We start from the raw sequence: 16,670 nt of genomic DNA, 5'->3' as shown, positions 1-16,670 counted from the left end.
CATGTCGGTAATGATTGCTATGTTCTATGTTTTTATCTGCAGGTTTATAACCTGCTAACTACCGTTGTAACGACCAGTATAGTGTTAGATATGTGTGTGAGAGTTTGTGTGTGAATGAAACAGAAATAAAACGCCATAAAAGACACTTGTTTGAGTTGTATCCACTGGCCACGGCTCTACCTACCTTTCCAAAGGGAGATCTACGATTACATAGGGTGTGATTGATTAGATATTTGGACAGTATCATTGCAAAAATGTGGAATAAAATTTAAATATAAAGAAGATTTCATTACAAATACTTTAAGAGAGACGTCTCTTACACTTAACTTCAACAATAACAGACATTAAAATAGGACTAACATAGTAATCACTTGTCAATTGGGCGAGTAACTTCCCCAATTTGGGGTTAAATTCTTATTTTAAACAACAACAACAAACCTTCCTCAGTAATGTATCCTGGTAGTAAACACACTTGAACACCTCTAAAGCTAGCTTAGCATTAGCATTAGCATTAGCCCACAACAACAACAACAACAAAGCAAAGTCTTTGAACGTCGTGTGTAAATTCCTCTCGTTTCACAACGTGCCAGCCTGTCACTCTTTACACAGACTGTCGCACAAAGACACACTCAGACAGAAGTTACACAAAGGTTTGTTCACTGCAAACTTATATTATAACACAGACTTTCTCTGTATCAGTTCGTTCACTCTCTGCTCTGTTTATTTGGCTCTAATGGGTGTGTTTTCAACCCGGACGAGAGAGAGGGACGGACACGGTCCCCGGCCGTGCCTCTCTCTCTCTCTCTCGTCCGGGTTGAAACACACACTATTCCCGTAGCCATGGTTCACATGACGCTCGTCTGTCACAAGCGTGACGGAACCACTTGTTCCTGGTCTGCGATTGTTTTACATTTACAACTGCTACATCTATATAAACGTTCAGATTTAAAATATAAAGTGCTGCTCCCCATGGCCACGGATGTAACAAGTTGAGGCATACAGGTCTAAGTATCGGTATATTCCGTATTGTTCAATAAAAAGCTTTTTAATCTGACCGCAAGTCATTTTCTTGGAATTTCTCCGATGCTTTTAATTACGCGACCCTATTGGTTGGCAGGTGTACTGCACTCTGATACAGTACAAATAATAAAATAGAAAATAGAAAATGGCCGCTGATCGGATTAAAATGCTTTTTATTGAACAATATGGAGGATACGGTAGCCCCATATAGTACCTCTCCCTCCGCTATGTAGCTCCGAGATGAGGTCCTATATCGTTCTCTGCCGTTCGGCTGAAAAATGTCCGCACATTTGCCACTTTACATGTTTCTTACCCCTTTCTGCACATCCGATCCAAAAAGTGAAAGTATTCTGAAATGATCATAGATGTTTGAAATTTTAACTCACCATAAAATCTAACAAACGAGTTGAAAAAAGCACTTTATTCGCCTCTCTCCTCAGCCGGTTCAATAATATTATGCATTAGAAGATGCAATTCAACATTTGACCAGTAGGGGAATCAGTAATGTTATCTCTATGGGCGCAACTCTTGCGCAATGTCTTAAAAACATGTAACCGGCGGAGGAGAGAGGCGAATAAAGTGCTTTTTTCAACTCGTTTGTTAGATTTTATGGTGAGTTAAAATTTCAAACATCTGTGATCATTTCAGAATACCTTTACTTTTTGGATACGATGTGCAGAAAGGGGTAAGAAACATGTAAAGTGGCAAATGTGCGGACATTTTTCAGCCGAACGGCAGAGAACGATATGGAACCTCATCTCGGAGCTATACAGCGGAGGGTGAGGTTCCGATTGGAGCTAAGGATACGGGTACTTAGACCAGTGCGCCTCAACTTGTTACATCTGTGGTTTGGGGTAACTTGCTCTATATTTGAATTCTGAACGTTTATGTAGATGTGACAGTTGTAAATGTAAAAAAAAAAATCGCAAACCAGGAATAATAGTGGCTCCATGACTGTCATGGTATGACAGTCATGTTTCAGGAATATATTCCCGCAGAGTTCCCGCAGAGTTCCCGCAGAAGCCTCATAAATGAATTAATAATGTTCCATGAATTTCAAAGTTTATTCTTAAACAAAAATACGTTTTAAAAGCTTTACAAATAAATGAAACACAACGTGAATGAGTTCTTCTTCTGCTGTGTTTCAGTGGTTGAGCTGCTAACAAACGTCCTCCTGCTGCTTAACGACGACACTGTTTAGAAACGACTTGTTTTAGTTGTCTTTGTATTTTAAAGTGTCAACAGTCAGTCAACACACCAGAGTCTGTCTAGACGCCAGTTGGCGTCTTGCTGCCCCCCACTGTTGGTCTCCGGTACTGTCCATTGTTTCTATACAGTAACAGTACTATGTGACCTTCCTGACCTGTAGAGACCAGAACATCCATCTAGGAGTGCAACAGTTAATCCAACTGAATCAATTTAAATGCTTATCATTTTTATTCTAGGTCATTACAGGCAAACATATTTAAAATAGCAGATCTACAAGCTCACAACGTCTCATGGTGCGTTCCGTCTTGAGCTTGCAGTTCAGATATTTTCCAAGTCTTGCACATAACACTGTTGTGCAGCATAGTATAAACTGATGTAATTGATCAATTTGTTGAGAAATAAATAATACCTTCTCAATTCTCTGATTAATCGGAAAATGCATCTACAGATGAATTGCTTAGAAAGTCATGGCACAACAGCTTTCATCACTGCACGTTGATGCTGCACAGGTCTGATCACGTCTCATAGAAATGCAGGATACAACATATCATGTTACATGACACAACAACATACCATGTATTAAACATGTTAACCATATACTTTTCAAACTATGTAACTATATCAATATTTCTATGATGAATTCAGACTGTGACACAGTAAGATTATCACAAGTTATTTCAAAGCAACGTGTGTTCCAAATAGTTCTGAGTTTGGTTATTGTACCAGAATGTTCTGGGAAAACATTCAATGGGTCAGGCTGACCTAAAAATGGTGCAACTAATCATTGAATGAATACTTTATTAACAGTTTGCAAATAGTGCAGTGGTACGATTATACAATGGTGCTAAAAGGATAACACAAAAAGCCCTAAGGGCTTATTGTGTCCATTGTGGTCCTGTGTATTCAATTCATCGAAGCATTTCAAGACATAATAATATACAAGACATCATCAACACTAGGGGGGGGGGTCATTTCTGGTGTTAAGCTTATAGTCTTTACTAGGACCAGTTACACACTGCAGACAGGTGCTCTTTAATGGTGGTTTTGAAGAAGGCACAGTTTTTGAAAAGTGAATTCTGTGATATATCACGATTGTTGCAGGCAATTTGATGTGGTTTAATATTTGTATTGTGATGGTGCTGTGATACTACTGAATTAGTCTCGCGTCACCAGACACATTTGTAAATTGTGGGAGGCAACAGTCTGGCCACGCGAGAGTCTCCAGGGGCGTCACAGGGGGGGTGTAAGTGGGGACAGAGTTACTAGGGCCCAAAAAATAAATAAAAAAAATGTTGGTCTTTTTTAAAGAAAAAAAATCTTAGGGGGGCCCACAGTGAATCTTTTTCCCCAGGGCCCAGAATTTGGTGCTACGCCCCTGCGCGAGACTACTACTGAATTGACCTGGGCATAGGCGGGGACTCAGCCAATTTCAGGGTACAGACTACTATTTTGGGGTGTCCCAGGTGCACAGCATTAGGGATTGGGAATCACCAGAGGGAAGCCATACAGTGCGTGTTTTAGTTTGTTTTGAGTTATTTTCGGTTTCCGGTTAGTTGTTTAGTTATCAGTTAAATACCCGGCTTTTGTTTTGCTGTCATCATCATGCAATCCAAATAAACATTTTAAATGCTCTCAAGAGAAGACCTGATTTACTGTCAACACCACGCGTCTGGAAAAGCTTCATACCATATCCCTCACTAGCAATTATTTGTTGTTAGGTTGCCTTTACAACGATATTGAAACGTGACGATACGTATCGTCGTAACGTCATACCGTATCGCTAGATTTAAATAATTTGTTCAAAAAACATTGTCATCTTTAATTTGCTATCACAATCTAATAATGTAATACAACTTAATAATGATCATAGCCAATACATAAAGTTTAACTGTTTTAAGTAATAAAAATACATGCAAAGTTTAGTTTAGTTTATTTTGATCCACATCAACAATTACACCAAACGTACCACACTATAATCCAACAGTTCATGCTGATTGATCAAAAAGGCATAGGCTGAAGCTCAAAGCTTATTTAAAGTGAAGTGGAAGTGGAAAAGTATTTCTTCCTTAGTTAACTGATTATTTAATAATTGAAATAGTGAGCCATTCATAGTGCATGCAATAGAATACATCAAAATGACATTAAATCATAATATTAAAACTAAGATTCTAGAAAAACAGTTCTATACAATTGATATAGTTTACATGACGTCACATTCTCTTTCTATTATTGTATAAATGATGAATAACACCACATTTGAAATACCTCAAGGTAAAATCAATGCATATATATATATTTTTTTTTTACATTTAACACTATTTGTTGAGGTTTTAAAAGAAGACAACAAAAGAGCTGGGATATGTCTCCAAAGGACGAGTCCTAATGGAAACTTCTGTTGACAGCAGTATAAATATCGATGATATTTTTACTTGTCTATCCAACTCCCTGACAACATGCAGCTGTTTAATTTGATCCTCCCAGTGAAGTAATTTATAGTGGACATTTTTCCCCTTGGTGTGAATGCAGTGTGGATACGCTGGTGTGTCTTCAGGTTACCCAAACAAATAAAACTATTGTTACAATGGTTGTTGTTTTTTTAAAGGTTTTTCTCCAGTGTGGATACGCTGGTGTCTCTTGAAGGAATATGACGAACAGAAACTCTTGCCACAATGTTTACAGTGGAAAGGTTTTTCTCCAGTGTGAACACGCTGGTGTTTCTTGAAGGAATATGACCAACAGAAACTCTTGTCACAATGTTTACAGTGGAAAGGTTTTTCTCCAGTGTGAACACGCTGGTGTCTCTTCAGGTGATCTGAATCAATGAAACTCTTGTCACAATGTTTACAGTGAAAAGGTTTTTCTCCAGTGTGGATACGCTGGTGTTTCTTCAAGTCAGATGACTTACTGAAACTCTTGTTACAATGTTTACAGTGGAAAGGTTTTTCTCCGGTGTGGATACGCTGGTGTGTTTTCAGGTTACCCGAATGACTAAAACTCATGTTACAGTGTTTACAGTGGAAAGGTTTCTCTCCAGTGTGGATACGCTGGTGTTTCTTAAGGTCAGATGACTGACTCAAACGCTTGTTACAATGTTTACAGTGGAAAGGTTTCTCTCCAGTGTGGATACGCTGGTGTCTCTTCAGGGAACCTGACTGACTGAAACTCTTGTCACAATGTTCACAGAGGAAAGGTTTTTCTCCAGAGTGGACACCCCGACTTTTCTCCCCCCAATCATCACTGTCTTCAGTGGCTAGTAATGTCAACGTTGACCCAACAGGCTCCTCTGGTCTTTGAAGTAGCTCCTCCTGTTCCTTTTTTAAAGCTTTTTCTCCAGTGTGGATACGCTGGTGTCTCCTGAAGGAATATGACCAATAGAAACTCTTGTCACAATGTTTACAGTGGAAAGGTTTTTCTCCAGTGTGAACACCCTGATGTTTCTTCAGGTGATCTGAATCAATGAAACTCTTGTCACAATGTTTACAGTGAAAAGGTTTTTCTCCAGTGTGGATAAGCTGGTGTCTCTTGAAGGAAACTGACCAACAAAAGCTCTTGTCACAATGTTTACAGTGAAAAGGTTTTTCTCCAGTGTGGATACGCTGGTGTTTCTTCAGGTCAGATGGCTTACTGAAACTCTTGTCACAATGTTTACAGTGGAAAGGTTTTTCTCCGGTGTGGATACGCTGGTGTGTTTTCAGGTTACCCGAATGACTAAAACTCATGTTACAGTGTTTACAGTGGAAAGGTTTCTCTCCAGTGTGGATACGCTGGTGTATCTTCAGGTCAGATGACTGACTGAAACTCTTGTTACAATGTTTACAGTGGAAAGGTTTTTCTCCAGAGTGGACACCCCGACTTTTCTCCCCCCAATCATCACTGTCTTCAGTGACTTCAGAGTCAGATTCAAGCTCAACTTCAACTTCAGAGCAGTGTGAAGAGATGTCTTCATCAACCTCACTTTTCACTGCTAGTAATGTCAACATTGACCCAACAGGCTCCTCTGGTCTTTGAAGTAGCTCCTCCTGTTCCTCTTTAATGTGTGGAGGCTCTGGTTCCTCCTGGAGCAGACTGGAGCTCCTAGTCTCCTGTTCAGGAGAAACCTCCGCTTTACACACAACCACGTGCAGGATGTCTAGGAGCAGAAAAATAACATGATAGTCAACACTGGGTTCATAAAATGTAAATTCATTTTTCTATATTCCATGTTCCATGTGCAAAGCTATTGCCTACTAAGACTGACCAAACAGTTACTAAATAAGAATCTGTCTGTGTTGGGGGCTGTGAACAAAAAAGGTTTTCAAAGAAGTACTGCTTAACTCCTAAATGGTGTGGACTGCAGACTTGCAAAGAAAATAAATCCATGGCACTCCGTCTTTGATGAAAAAATATACTAAGGATCTATTTTGAGCAAAAATATGCAACAATAGGCAGCAATATGACCAACGCGTATCGACCTAAAAAGGTCTTCATCAGGGTCTGTTTCTGGGGCCTGGTCATACCAAAGACTATAAAAAATGGGACCCATTGTCTCCCTGCTTTAGCCTGCAAAACGTTCACCCACAGGGTTCCCACACATGTTTAACTCATTCAGTGCCAAGTAAATAAAAAATGATTGCAGAGCAAGATCTGCTACTTTTGACGGTTTTGCGTGACACTGTAGATGAAAGGTTTCTCCCCGACAGCAACGAAATACATTGTTTTTGTCAAACATTACGTGAAAGACAGGTAAAATGTGGTAAAAATGTGGTAAAAAAAATGTTTAAAAAAATTGCTACTTGATACGTTCTTAGCTTGTAGATCTGTTCTTTTTGTCGCGTGACACCTTCGCTCAGTCTGTCTTGGGGCATTGATGGGACACTGGTTTTAGAGTCTCATTATTGCACTGTATGATTTCTATAGTCCTGGAAATGGGGTAAAATAGTTATGGAAAAGTTATGGAAAAGTTTTGAAAATTCATTGTTAAGAAGAAAAATCCTCTTATACTCAACCTCAACATCACTAGCCTGGCGTAGACAGACTATATCACTGCGTGGATATGAGTCTGGTGCTTCCATGAGGACGTTTTTTTTCCCAAGGGGCGGGATCAAAACAATGGCCCTCGACGCAATTATACATCGTCTGCAACTTGTTCAAAATGCAGCAGCTAGGCTCATCACTGGTAACAAGAGATTTGATCACATAACCCCTGTTTTAGCTGCACTTCACTGGCTGCCAGTCACCTTTAGGATTGATTTTAAGATTTTACTACTAACTTTTAAAGCTCTTAATGGTCTAGCTCCTAGCTGTTTATGTAATTTGGTTGAACCTTATGTACCAGGGCGCACCCTTACATCATCTGACCAGGGTCTACTGGAGATTCATACGGCTACTTTGATGACCAAAGGAGGTCGGGCCTTTTCTATAAAGGCCCCCAGACTCTGGAACAGCCTACCAGAGCAACTAGGATAACCAGATCATTTACGAGTTTTAAATCCCTGTTAAAAACCCATTTCTACAGAATGGCCTTCTTAACTCCTTGAGATAAACGTTGTTTATTATTGCTCTGTTCTATTGTAAATGTAATATATCACTGTTATTTCATTATTGCATTGTTGTTGTTGATTGCTGTTTTGATTGTTCAAGCACTTTGTAACTATGTTCAAATAAGTGACACTATGTTAGGGTTCATCCACCAGGGAACTACAGTAGGAGATGGTTATGAGAGAGGTTATGGTGACACTATGTTAGGGTTCATCCACCAGGGAACTAGGAGATGGTTATGAGAGAGGTTATGGTGACAATATGTTAGGGTTCATCCACCAGGGAACTAGGAGATGGTTATGAGAGAGGTTATGGTGACACTATGTTAGGGTTCATCCTCCAGGGAACTAGGAGATGGTTATGAGAGAGGTTATGATGGTTATGAGAGAGGTTATGGTGACACTATGTTAGGGTTCATCCACCAGGGAACTAGGAGATGGTTATGAGAGAGGTTATGGTGACACTATGTTAGGGTTCATCCACCAGGGAACTAGGAGATGGTTATGAGAGAGGTTATGGTGACACTATGTTAGGGTTCATCCTCCAGGGAACTAGGAGATGGTTATGAGAGAGGTTATGGTGACACTATGTTAGGGTTCATCCACCAGGGAACTAGGAGATGGTTATGAGAGAGGTTATGGTGACACTATGTTAGGGTTCATCCACCATGGAACTAGGAGATGGTTATGAGAGAGGTTATGGTGACACTATGTTAGGGTTCATCCACCAGGGAACTAGGAGATGGTTATGAGAGAGGTTATGGTGACACTATGTTAGGGTTCATCCACCAGGGAACTAGGAGATGGTTATGAGAGAGGTTATGGTGACACTATGTTAGGGTTCATCCACCAGGGAACTAGGAGATGGTTATGAGAGAGGTTATGGTGACACTATGTTAGGGTTCATCCTCCAGGGAACTAGGAGATGGTTATGAGAGAGGTTATGGTGACACTATGTTAGGGTTCATCCACCAGGGAACTAGGAGATGGTTATGAGAGAGGTTATGGTGACACTATGTTAGGGTTCATCCACCAGGGAACTAGGAGATGGTTATGAGAGAGGTTATGGTGACACTATGTTAGGGTTCATCCACCAGGGAACTAGGAGATGGTTATGAGAGAGGTTATGGTGACACTATGTTAGGGTTCATCCACCAGGGAACTAGGAGATGGTTATGAGAGAGGTTATGGTGACACTATGTTAGGGTTCATCCACCATGGAACTAGGAGATGGTTATGAGAGAGGTTATGGTGACACTATGTTAGGGTTCATCCACCAGGGAACTAGGAGATGGTTATGAGAGAGGTTATGGTGACACTATGTTAGGGTTCATCCTCCAGGGAACTAGGAGATGGTTGAGAGAGGTTATGGTGACACTATGTTAGGGTTCATCCACCATGGAACTAGGAAATGGTTATGAGAGAGGTTATGGTGACACTATGTTAGGGTTCATCTTCCAGGGAACTAGGAGATGGTTATGAGAGAGGTCATGGTGACACTATGTTAGGGTTCATCTTCCAGGGAACTAGGAGATGGTTATGAGAGAGGTTATGGTGACACTATGTTAGGGTTCATCCACCAGGGAACTAGGAGATGGTTATGAGCAGGGGTGCACATAACTGGTGCGCAGGTGCGCATGCGCACCCAAAATAAAAAATGCGCACCACATCAGGCGACGCGAGGCGCTTTTGCGCACCAACAGCTGGGACAGGAATTTCCAAGCTTTTATTTTTTAGCAAAAATAAAAAATAAAAGCCTGGAGATCGAGGCTAGGAATTTACTTCCTGAAGCCACACTCACACAATCACTCTAAAGCACCCGTCGGCCCCATGTACAGCCATTAGGCACAGGGGTAGAGATATGACTCGCGTCGCCTCGCATCGCCTCGCATTGCCTCGCTGCGTGCACGCAGCCAGCAGCGGCTGTTAATAGGCACTCGTCACCGAGATGAACGCACCGTAATGGTGCAAAATATGCCGTGAACGTCCCAATCTGGCGGATAAAATCAGCGCAGCAGCACAGGGCACCAACCTTGGGGGCTTTATCTAACAGCGAAAAGAGAAAAAAAAACGGCGAATGAGAAAAAAAACGGCGAAAATCGGCGGAATTTAGAAGCAGAGCGTCCTTTTTTTCTCGCCCCCCCCCCCCCCCCCCCCCCCCCCCCCCCCCGTTGACAAAACTGCCCGGTGGGCACCGTGCTGACCCCCCCGCCCCCCCCCCCCCCCCCGTTGACAAAACGGGACGGGACCATGCGCACCAAGTCACATCTCCAGGTGCTCTTCTGCGTACCAGACCTAAAAAGTTATGTGCACCCCTGGTTATGAGAGGCTATGGTGACACTATGTTAGGGTTCATCTTCCAGGGAACTAGGAGATGGTTATGAGAGAGGTCATGGTGACACTATGTTAGGGTTCATCCTCCAGGGGTCAGTTGCACCACCTCACACTAAGTTCAAACTTAGCCTAGTTGTAGCTTAAACACATTCAATTCGGGAAAGTATCTCTGTCATTTTTAGATTTCTTTGGCTATTCAAAAATAGCAGATATACACGCTCATATATGAGCTTGTAGATCTGCTATTTTTGAAAAAAATCGTTAAAATGTGTGCAAATCTTTGAATACATATATACGTTTGTAACTCAAATCTTTGCTTCTGGGGGGGGGGTAGCTGGAACAAAAATATTTTACAAATGTTGGCAAAAAAATATCGGGTTTTGGTCAATGCCCACACCCCTGCCCGACCACTCCGGTCTGCCACCTCGGGGCGACTGACTCCCTCGCCACTCAACGGTCCTTCTGGTCGATCGACACGGTCACGACTTTTTTCTGTTCTGGCCCCACAGTGGTGGAATGAACTTCCCACTGATGTCAGGACAGCAGAGTCACTGCCCATCTTTCGCCGCAGGCTGAAAACCCACCTCTTCAGGAAACACTATCCTTCCTCTTTGCCTGGCCTACTTGTTGTTAACTAGTTGTACGAACTCTTGTTTTATTTTTGTATTGTTTTATTGGATCTTGTTTAGTCGATACACTTATTTGTTTTAGCTCGTGCTCATTTGATTTTGTCATTTTTGTCTCATCTGTTTAAGAAAGTAGGTAGCTGATATATTGCACTTTTACCTTAGCGCTAGGTATACTCGTGGTTGCTTGTTTTTGCAGGAAATGTACTTAAAACTTCTGGTGATTAGTAGTTTTCGTTCCCTACCTATGTTGAATACACTTATTGTAAGTCGCTTTGGATAAAAGCGTCTGCTAAATGACTGTATGTAATGTAATGTAATGTATATATTTAAAGATTTGCTAAAATTTGCACGATTTTTCAAAAAAATAGCAGATCTACAAGCTCATAGCGCGGCACTCGGTGCCGCGCTATGAGCTTGTAGATCTGCTATTTTTCAATAGCCAAAGAAATCTAAAAATGACACAGACGCTTTCCTGGTCTAAATGGCTTTTTTAAAGCCATTAAAGCTAACTAGGCTAAGTTTGAACTTAGTGAGGTTTGGTGCAACTGGCTCCAGGGAACTAGGACATGGTTATGAGAGAGGTCATGGTGACACTCGGTTAGGGTTCATCTTCCAGGGAACATGCATGAGCAGAGCAAGTTTTATAGAAATCTGTCCATTAGACGTTGAGACATCTTGTGTGTGAGTGGCCTAAAGGTGGAGCATTTGGGCACCAAAATCAGTCAGATTCATCCTTGCTGGGTGCATTAAAGGACTATTTACTGTAACTGTTGGAAGAACCCGCATTCAGTCACAGTTGGCACTGTGTGCAGTTGAAAAGGCCACATGACCAGAAACAATCATCCAGACTATGGATGTGCATAACTGACCAATTTATAAATACAACATTCTACTGTTCTGGCAATCTTTCTATGAATGTGTCAATATTTCATTTTTTATAACTACCATTACCGTTATATCCTATTCCATTTTTTGTGTATCTAATTCCACACTGTTGAAGCAAAAATAATTCCGCTGCCAAAGTATAGTGCACCTAAAAACTGTATTGTATGTCTGTGTGACAATAAACACCTTGAAGCTAGATAAGAGGAAGAAAGAGAGAGACAGAGAATGAAACGTACTGAGGTCTGGCTGGTCTTCAGGTTCCTCCTGTTTCACTGAAACGGGTCTGGCTGGGTCTGGAGAGTTCATCTGCAACCTGCAGTCTGGACTCCACAGAGTCTGGAATAAAAAAAAAAAAATTCCAGAGGAGTTTAGGATTTATTAACTCATTCAGTGCCTATGACGTGTTTTTTTTTCTTCTTCTTTTTTAAAGGTAAGAAAATCGAAACATTGCTGGCACTATCGGCAATTATTTTTTATTTACTTGGCACTGAATGAGTTAAGAAGAAGACTCAACTTCAACCATAACAGACAGCAAGGAAGGAGTAATTCATTGTGTTAATAAGTTGTCAACCGGGTAAGTTACTTTTTCATAGAATACTTCAATTATAATTCATAACCTTTTACACTTCAAGTTGCCAAGGATCAAAGTATGTTTTGTCAGTATTCAACATTATGTGAAAAATATAATTAATATCTTAATGCAATCCTCTATCTGATAAAGGCATTCTATGGATAATAAGGGGTTAACCTAGGACAAATTGCAACAGACACTCTGTCAACTTTTTTTGTTTCATAAAATATGTTACTAATAACAAATCAAAAGTCCTAAGAAATCCCAGTGGTGGATCATATTGAAAAATGCTGAAAAAGGTGATTTCACAATTTCCCATTGACGCATTGATGTTGAAAAAGGATTTAAGCATGTTTTCTTGTCACACAAAAGGCTCAATACTGTCCACTAGGTTCAATACTGTCCACTATCAACCAGAAACTGTGTTGGATGCAGTACAGTGCTTGTAAAAAAAAAAGAAGTAACCCTTCAAGTGTCATTTTTGTATGTTATGCATTTGTATGCACTCGGTTTTCATGTTCATTCATATACTTTCTTATGTGAAGCACTGCACTGCCACTGTGCATGTGATTTTGTTGATGTAAAACATTGCCTTTTCTGTATTAAAGTATAATTCCTTTCTTCTGTGAGGAAAAAGCCCCCCAAAAAAACACGGTGAGGCCTTTAAGGAGGGCCTTTCAGTGGAGCCTGCAGTACCACCACGGACCATGACACCATCACGCCGGAGTGAAATATTTGTAGCGGGGGAGTCTGGTGCAACGCACAGGTCCTGGACCTGGTGAGACGAAGGAGGAGCCCGGACAGGGGGCCATCCACAGAGCCTAGTCCCTCCACGTGGCGAACAGTCTTCTACCTGGCTGTTGAAGGCGCAAGGGGGCGGGGGGCGGGTGGGGAGAGAGTCAGCGCACTGAAGTCAAGGCACAGACTACTGTGTTGTTGACAGACAACGGATGCATGCTTATGAGAAACAACAAAAATAAAAGCTGGCAAAACAGTTGCGTGCATTAGCGCAAGATGAGGATAAAGGAAACATTCAGTCTAAATGTCCAGTTTGCTAATTCACAACTACTGTGCCAGATAATCACCAAGAGAGTAAAAAAAGAAAAAACGTGTCAGTCATTCAGTCCGACTTCACTGTAGCCAATAGTAGCCTTTTCATAAATGATATTTATATTACGCTGCCCTGAAAGTTTATAATATTTAGAGGAATTTAAAGTTTCAAATACAAAAGTAGTGGTAGTAGTTGCAAATTACTATACATTTAGACTGAATGTTTCCTTTATCCTCATCTTGTGCTAATGCACGCAACTGTTTTGCCAGGATTTATTTTTGTTGTTTCTCATAAGCGTGCATCCGTCTGTCAACAAGTAAAAACACAGTAACAGTCAACACAGTAGTCTGTCACATAGAAGACTGTTCGCCTCCAGCGAACGTGCCAGAGCCTCCCCCGGTCCCGGCAGAGTAGTTCCGGATAAGCGGACTGAGTGGCCCTGTCTTTAAGAGTGACTGACCGTGGGTAGCTACTGGGACGTAAGTCGGGGCTTGATCAACCCCGGCTGGGTCACCTGGGCGAGGGTGTATGTTGTTGCGAGACCCGAAACACCCGATGACCCAAGGCTACAACACTGATGATACGTCCCAGGTGCATCCATGTGATGTTTTTTATTTAATAATGTTTATTATTATTATTGTTATTATTACTGTGTACCACATTCAATATGTCCAATAATGGAACAATCACCCAATGAACCATCACCATATGTTATTACTTACATATTTATGAAACAAAAAAAGGTGTAAGAGTTTATGTTCTGCCTGTACTATAAGTAGGATCATGAAATTTCACAAACTCTGTTTAATTTGTATTATTTTTTTCTTTTCTTTTCATTATTCAATTATTTATTTGTGCAAATTACAATAAATGAAACAATATAAATGAATGTACAAGTTTTCTTTTTTTCAGGAAAAACACTGTTCAGGTTCATAACCGTAATACTGAAATGCCCCAATTCTTTCAGGTCAACATTCCAAGTTACACAATATTATTTTAGTATAAACAAAACTCTCTCTCTCTCTCTCTCGCACGCAGGCATATACACGCACGCACGCACGCACGCACGCACGCACGCACGCACACACACACACACACACACACACACACACACACACACACACACACACACACACACACACACACACACACACACACACACACACAGCAGTGTGGTACCTTTAGTTAAAGTTCCTGGACGTCCGAAGACGACAGAAGTTACACAAAGGTTTGTTCACTGCAACAAGCTCATATTATTCATATATATTAACACATTTATATAACTATAAATAATATATATAACTTATATTATAACACATTTATATAACTATATATATATATAACTTATATTATAACACAGTGAACGTTCGTTCACTCTCTGCTCTGTTCATTTGGCTCTAATGGATGTGTTGGTTTCAACCCGGACGAGAGAGACGGACGGACAGACACGGTCCACTCTCTCACTCGTCCGGGTTGAAACACACACACATTATTCTGAGTTCCCGCAGAAGCCTCATAAATGCCCAATGAATTAATAATGTACCATGAATTTCAAAGTATATTCTTAAACAAAAACAAAACAAAACAATACAAATGAGTTCATCTTCTGCTGTGTTTCAGTGGTTGAGCTGCTAACAAACGTCCTCCTGCTGCTTAACGACGACACTGTTTAGAAACGACTTGTTTTAGTTGTCTTTGTATTTTAAAGTGTCAACAGTCAGTCAACACACCAGAGTCTGTCTAGACGCCAGTTGGCGTGTTGCTGCCCCCCACTGTTGGTCTCGGGTACTGTCCATTGTTTCTATTTAGCATTGGTTCTCAAAGTGGGGTCTGGGGACCCCCAGGGGTCCTTGAGGGAGTTCCAGGGGGTCCCCAGCTAAATTATAGATAGGCACCAAATGGACCCTTATGGGTCTGTAACTCTGGGAGTGTACAAATGGAACCAAATGGACGGGTTCCATTTGTACGCTCTCAGAGTTAAATTGACATTGATTTTACAATATAAATTGCGGTCCAAGTGATAGAAATGCCATTAAATGGGGGTCTGTAGCCCTAATGCGTGTCAAACTGGGGGTCCTTGAAATTAAAATGGCTGAGACTGCTGGAGCCGTAAAAAAATCTTCTCTTATGGGGGTCCCTGGCATATCTTTTGAAATGGGGGTCCCGCGGGCTAATAAGTGTCAATTTGGGGGTCCTTGACATGAAAATGTTTGAGAACCACTGCTGTAACAGTACTATGTGATCTTCCTGACCTGTAGAGACCAGAACATCCATCTAGGAGTGCAACAGTTTAATCCAACTAAAAAGTCTTGTTACATGTTGTTCACAAACAAATGTAATATTAGCCAATGGAGAGGATGCAAGAGTTTAAAGCAGGGGTCCTCAACGTTTTCAGACCAAGGACCCCCTAGCTGAGAGAGAGAGAGATGAAGCAGGGACCCCCTCTATATTGTATAAAATTGTGTTTCAGATTCAACTTTTTTTGTTTACTTGGTCTGCTCTTTTTCCCCCCTACACCTATACCTCTTTGCCAAAAATAGCCGATCTACAAGCTCACAAGGTTGTGAGCTTGTAGATCTGCTATTTTTGGCTAAAGTTCTCCTCAGAAAAGGGATGCTAGGGTTCAAGTGGTTTAGGTAAAAAAAAATAATCATATCACACAAAGATTTGGCGGACCCCCTGTAGCAACTCTGAGGACCCCCCTGGGGTCCCGGACCCCCTGTTGAAGACCTCTGGTTTAAAGAGTACCTGCTGGGACTGTGGTTAGATAGATAACAAAATGTAAGAAAGGAATAAATCTGATGCGAGCTGTGGCCGGATGTGAATGGGGGGGGGGCAGATAAACAACGATCAATGGGCATTTACTGAGCAGTTATGAGGTCAACAATAGACCAATTAATTGTTTACTAACATTGAGACTGGATGCGCAGGTGATTGTTTCACGCAATCAATTTCCAACCTGTTGTTTCGGGGTGCGCTAGTTTCAGCACACCCCAACCCCCTCTTGTGTGTTGGCTAGTGTGGCACGTCCTGGCGAGACCTGATAGAATGGGTTTCATTTAGCGCATACTGGTTGCACGCATACTGGTTCTTATCAGTGTGACGTCGTCTGTTAAGGGGTCTATAGATTATGGATGTATAGGTCTATAGTGTATGGAGTAGCAGCTAAGACATCACTACAACCAGTGGTGGAAAGTAACTAAGTACTAAGTACCGTACTTAAATAAAATGTTTAGGTGTTTGCGCTTTACTGGAGTATTTCCAATAATTTTACTTCTACTCTACTACATCTCAGAGGCAAATATTGTACTTTCGCGACTCGTTGTGAGCTTGTAGATCTGCTATTTTCCAAATATTTTAGTACTTTTACTTTTGATATATTTTGATGCCAATACTTTTGTACTTTTAATCAGGTAAATTTAGAATTCTGGACTTTTACTTGTAACAGAGTATTT

General features: G+C 41.1%; 1 protein-coding gene across 1 annotated transcript in view; it reads right to left on the bottom strand.

Annotated features, from left to right (window-relative positions):
- LOC311041074 (uncharacterized protein) overlaps positions 1-12,957 on the bottom strand; it is a gene marked incomplete at its 3' end in the record, with an annotated part of 28,099 nt that extends 15,142 nt beyond the window's left edge. Inside the window, exons 1-2 of the mRNA XM_084051512.1 lie at positions 12,871-12,957; positions 11,830-11,929 (exon numbers count right to left, since the gene is read on the bottom strand). Of these exons, the coding sequence (XP_083907638.1) occupies positions 11,830-11,929; positions 12,871-12,873 (103 nt within the window). The 5' untranslated portion in view covers positions 12,874-12,957. The remainder of the gene's footprint in view (positions 1-11,829; positions 11,930-12,870) is intronic.
- Positions 12,958-16,670: the final 3,713 nt, after the last annotated feature.

Source organism: Gymnoscopelus microlampas (assembly GCF_963454915.1).
Source record: "Gymnoscopelus microlampas genome assembly, chromosome: 24".
Taxonomy (NCBI): Eukaryota; Metazoa; Chordata; class Actinopteri; order Myctophiformes; family Myctophidae; genus Gymnoscopelus; species Gymnoscopelus microlampas.
This window is presented reverse-complemented; position numbering and strand designations above follow the sequence as displayed.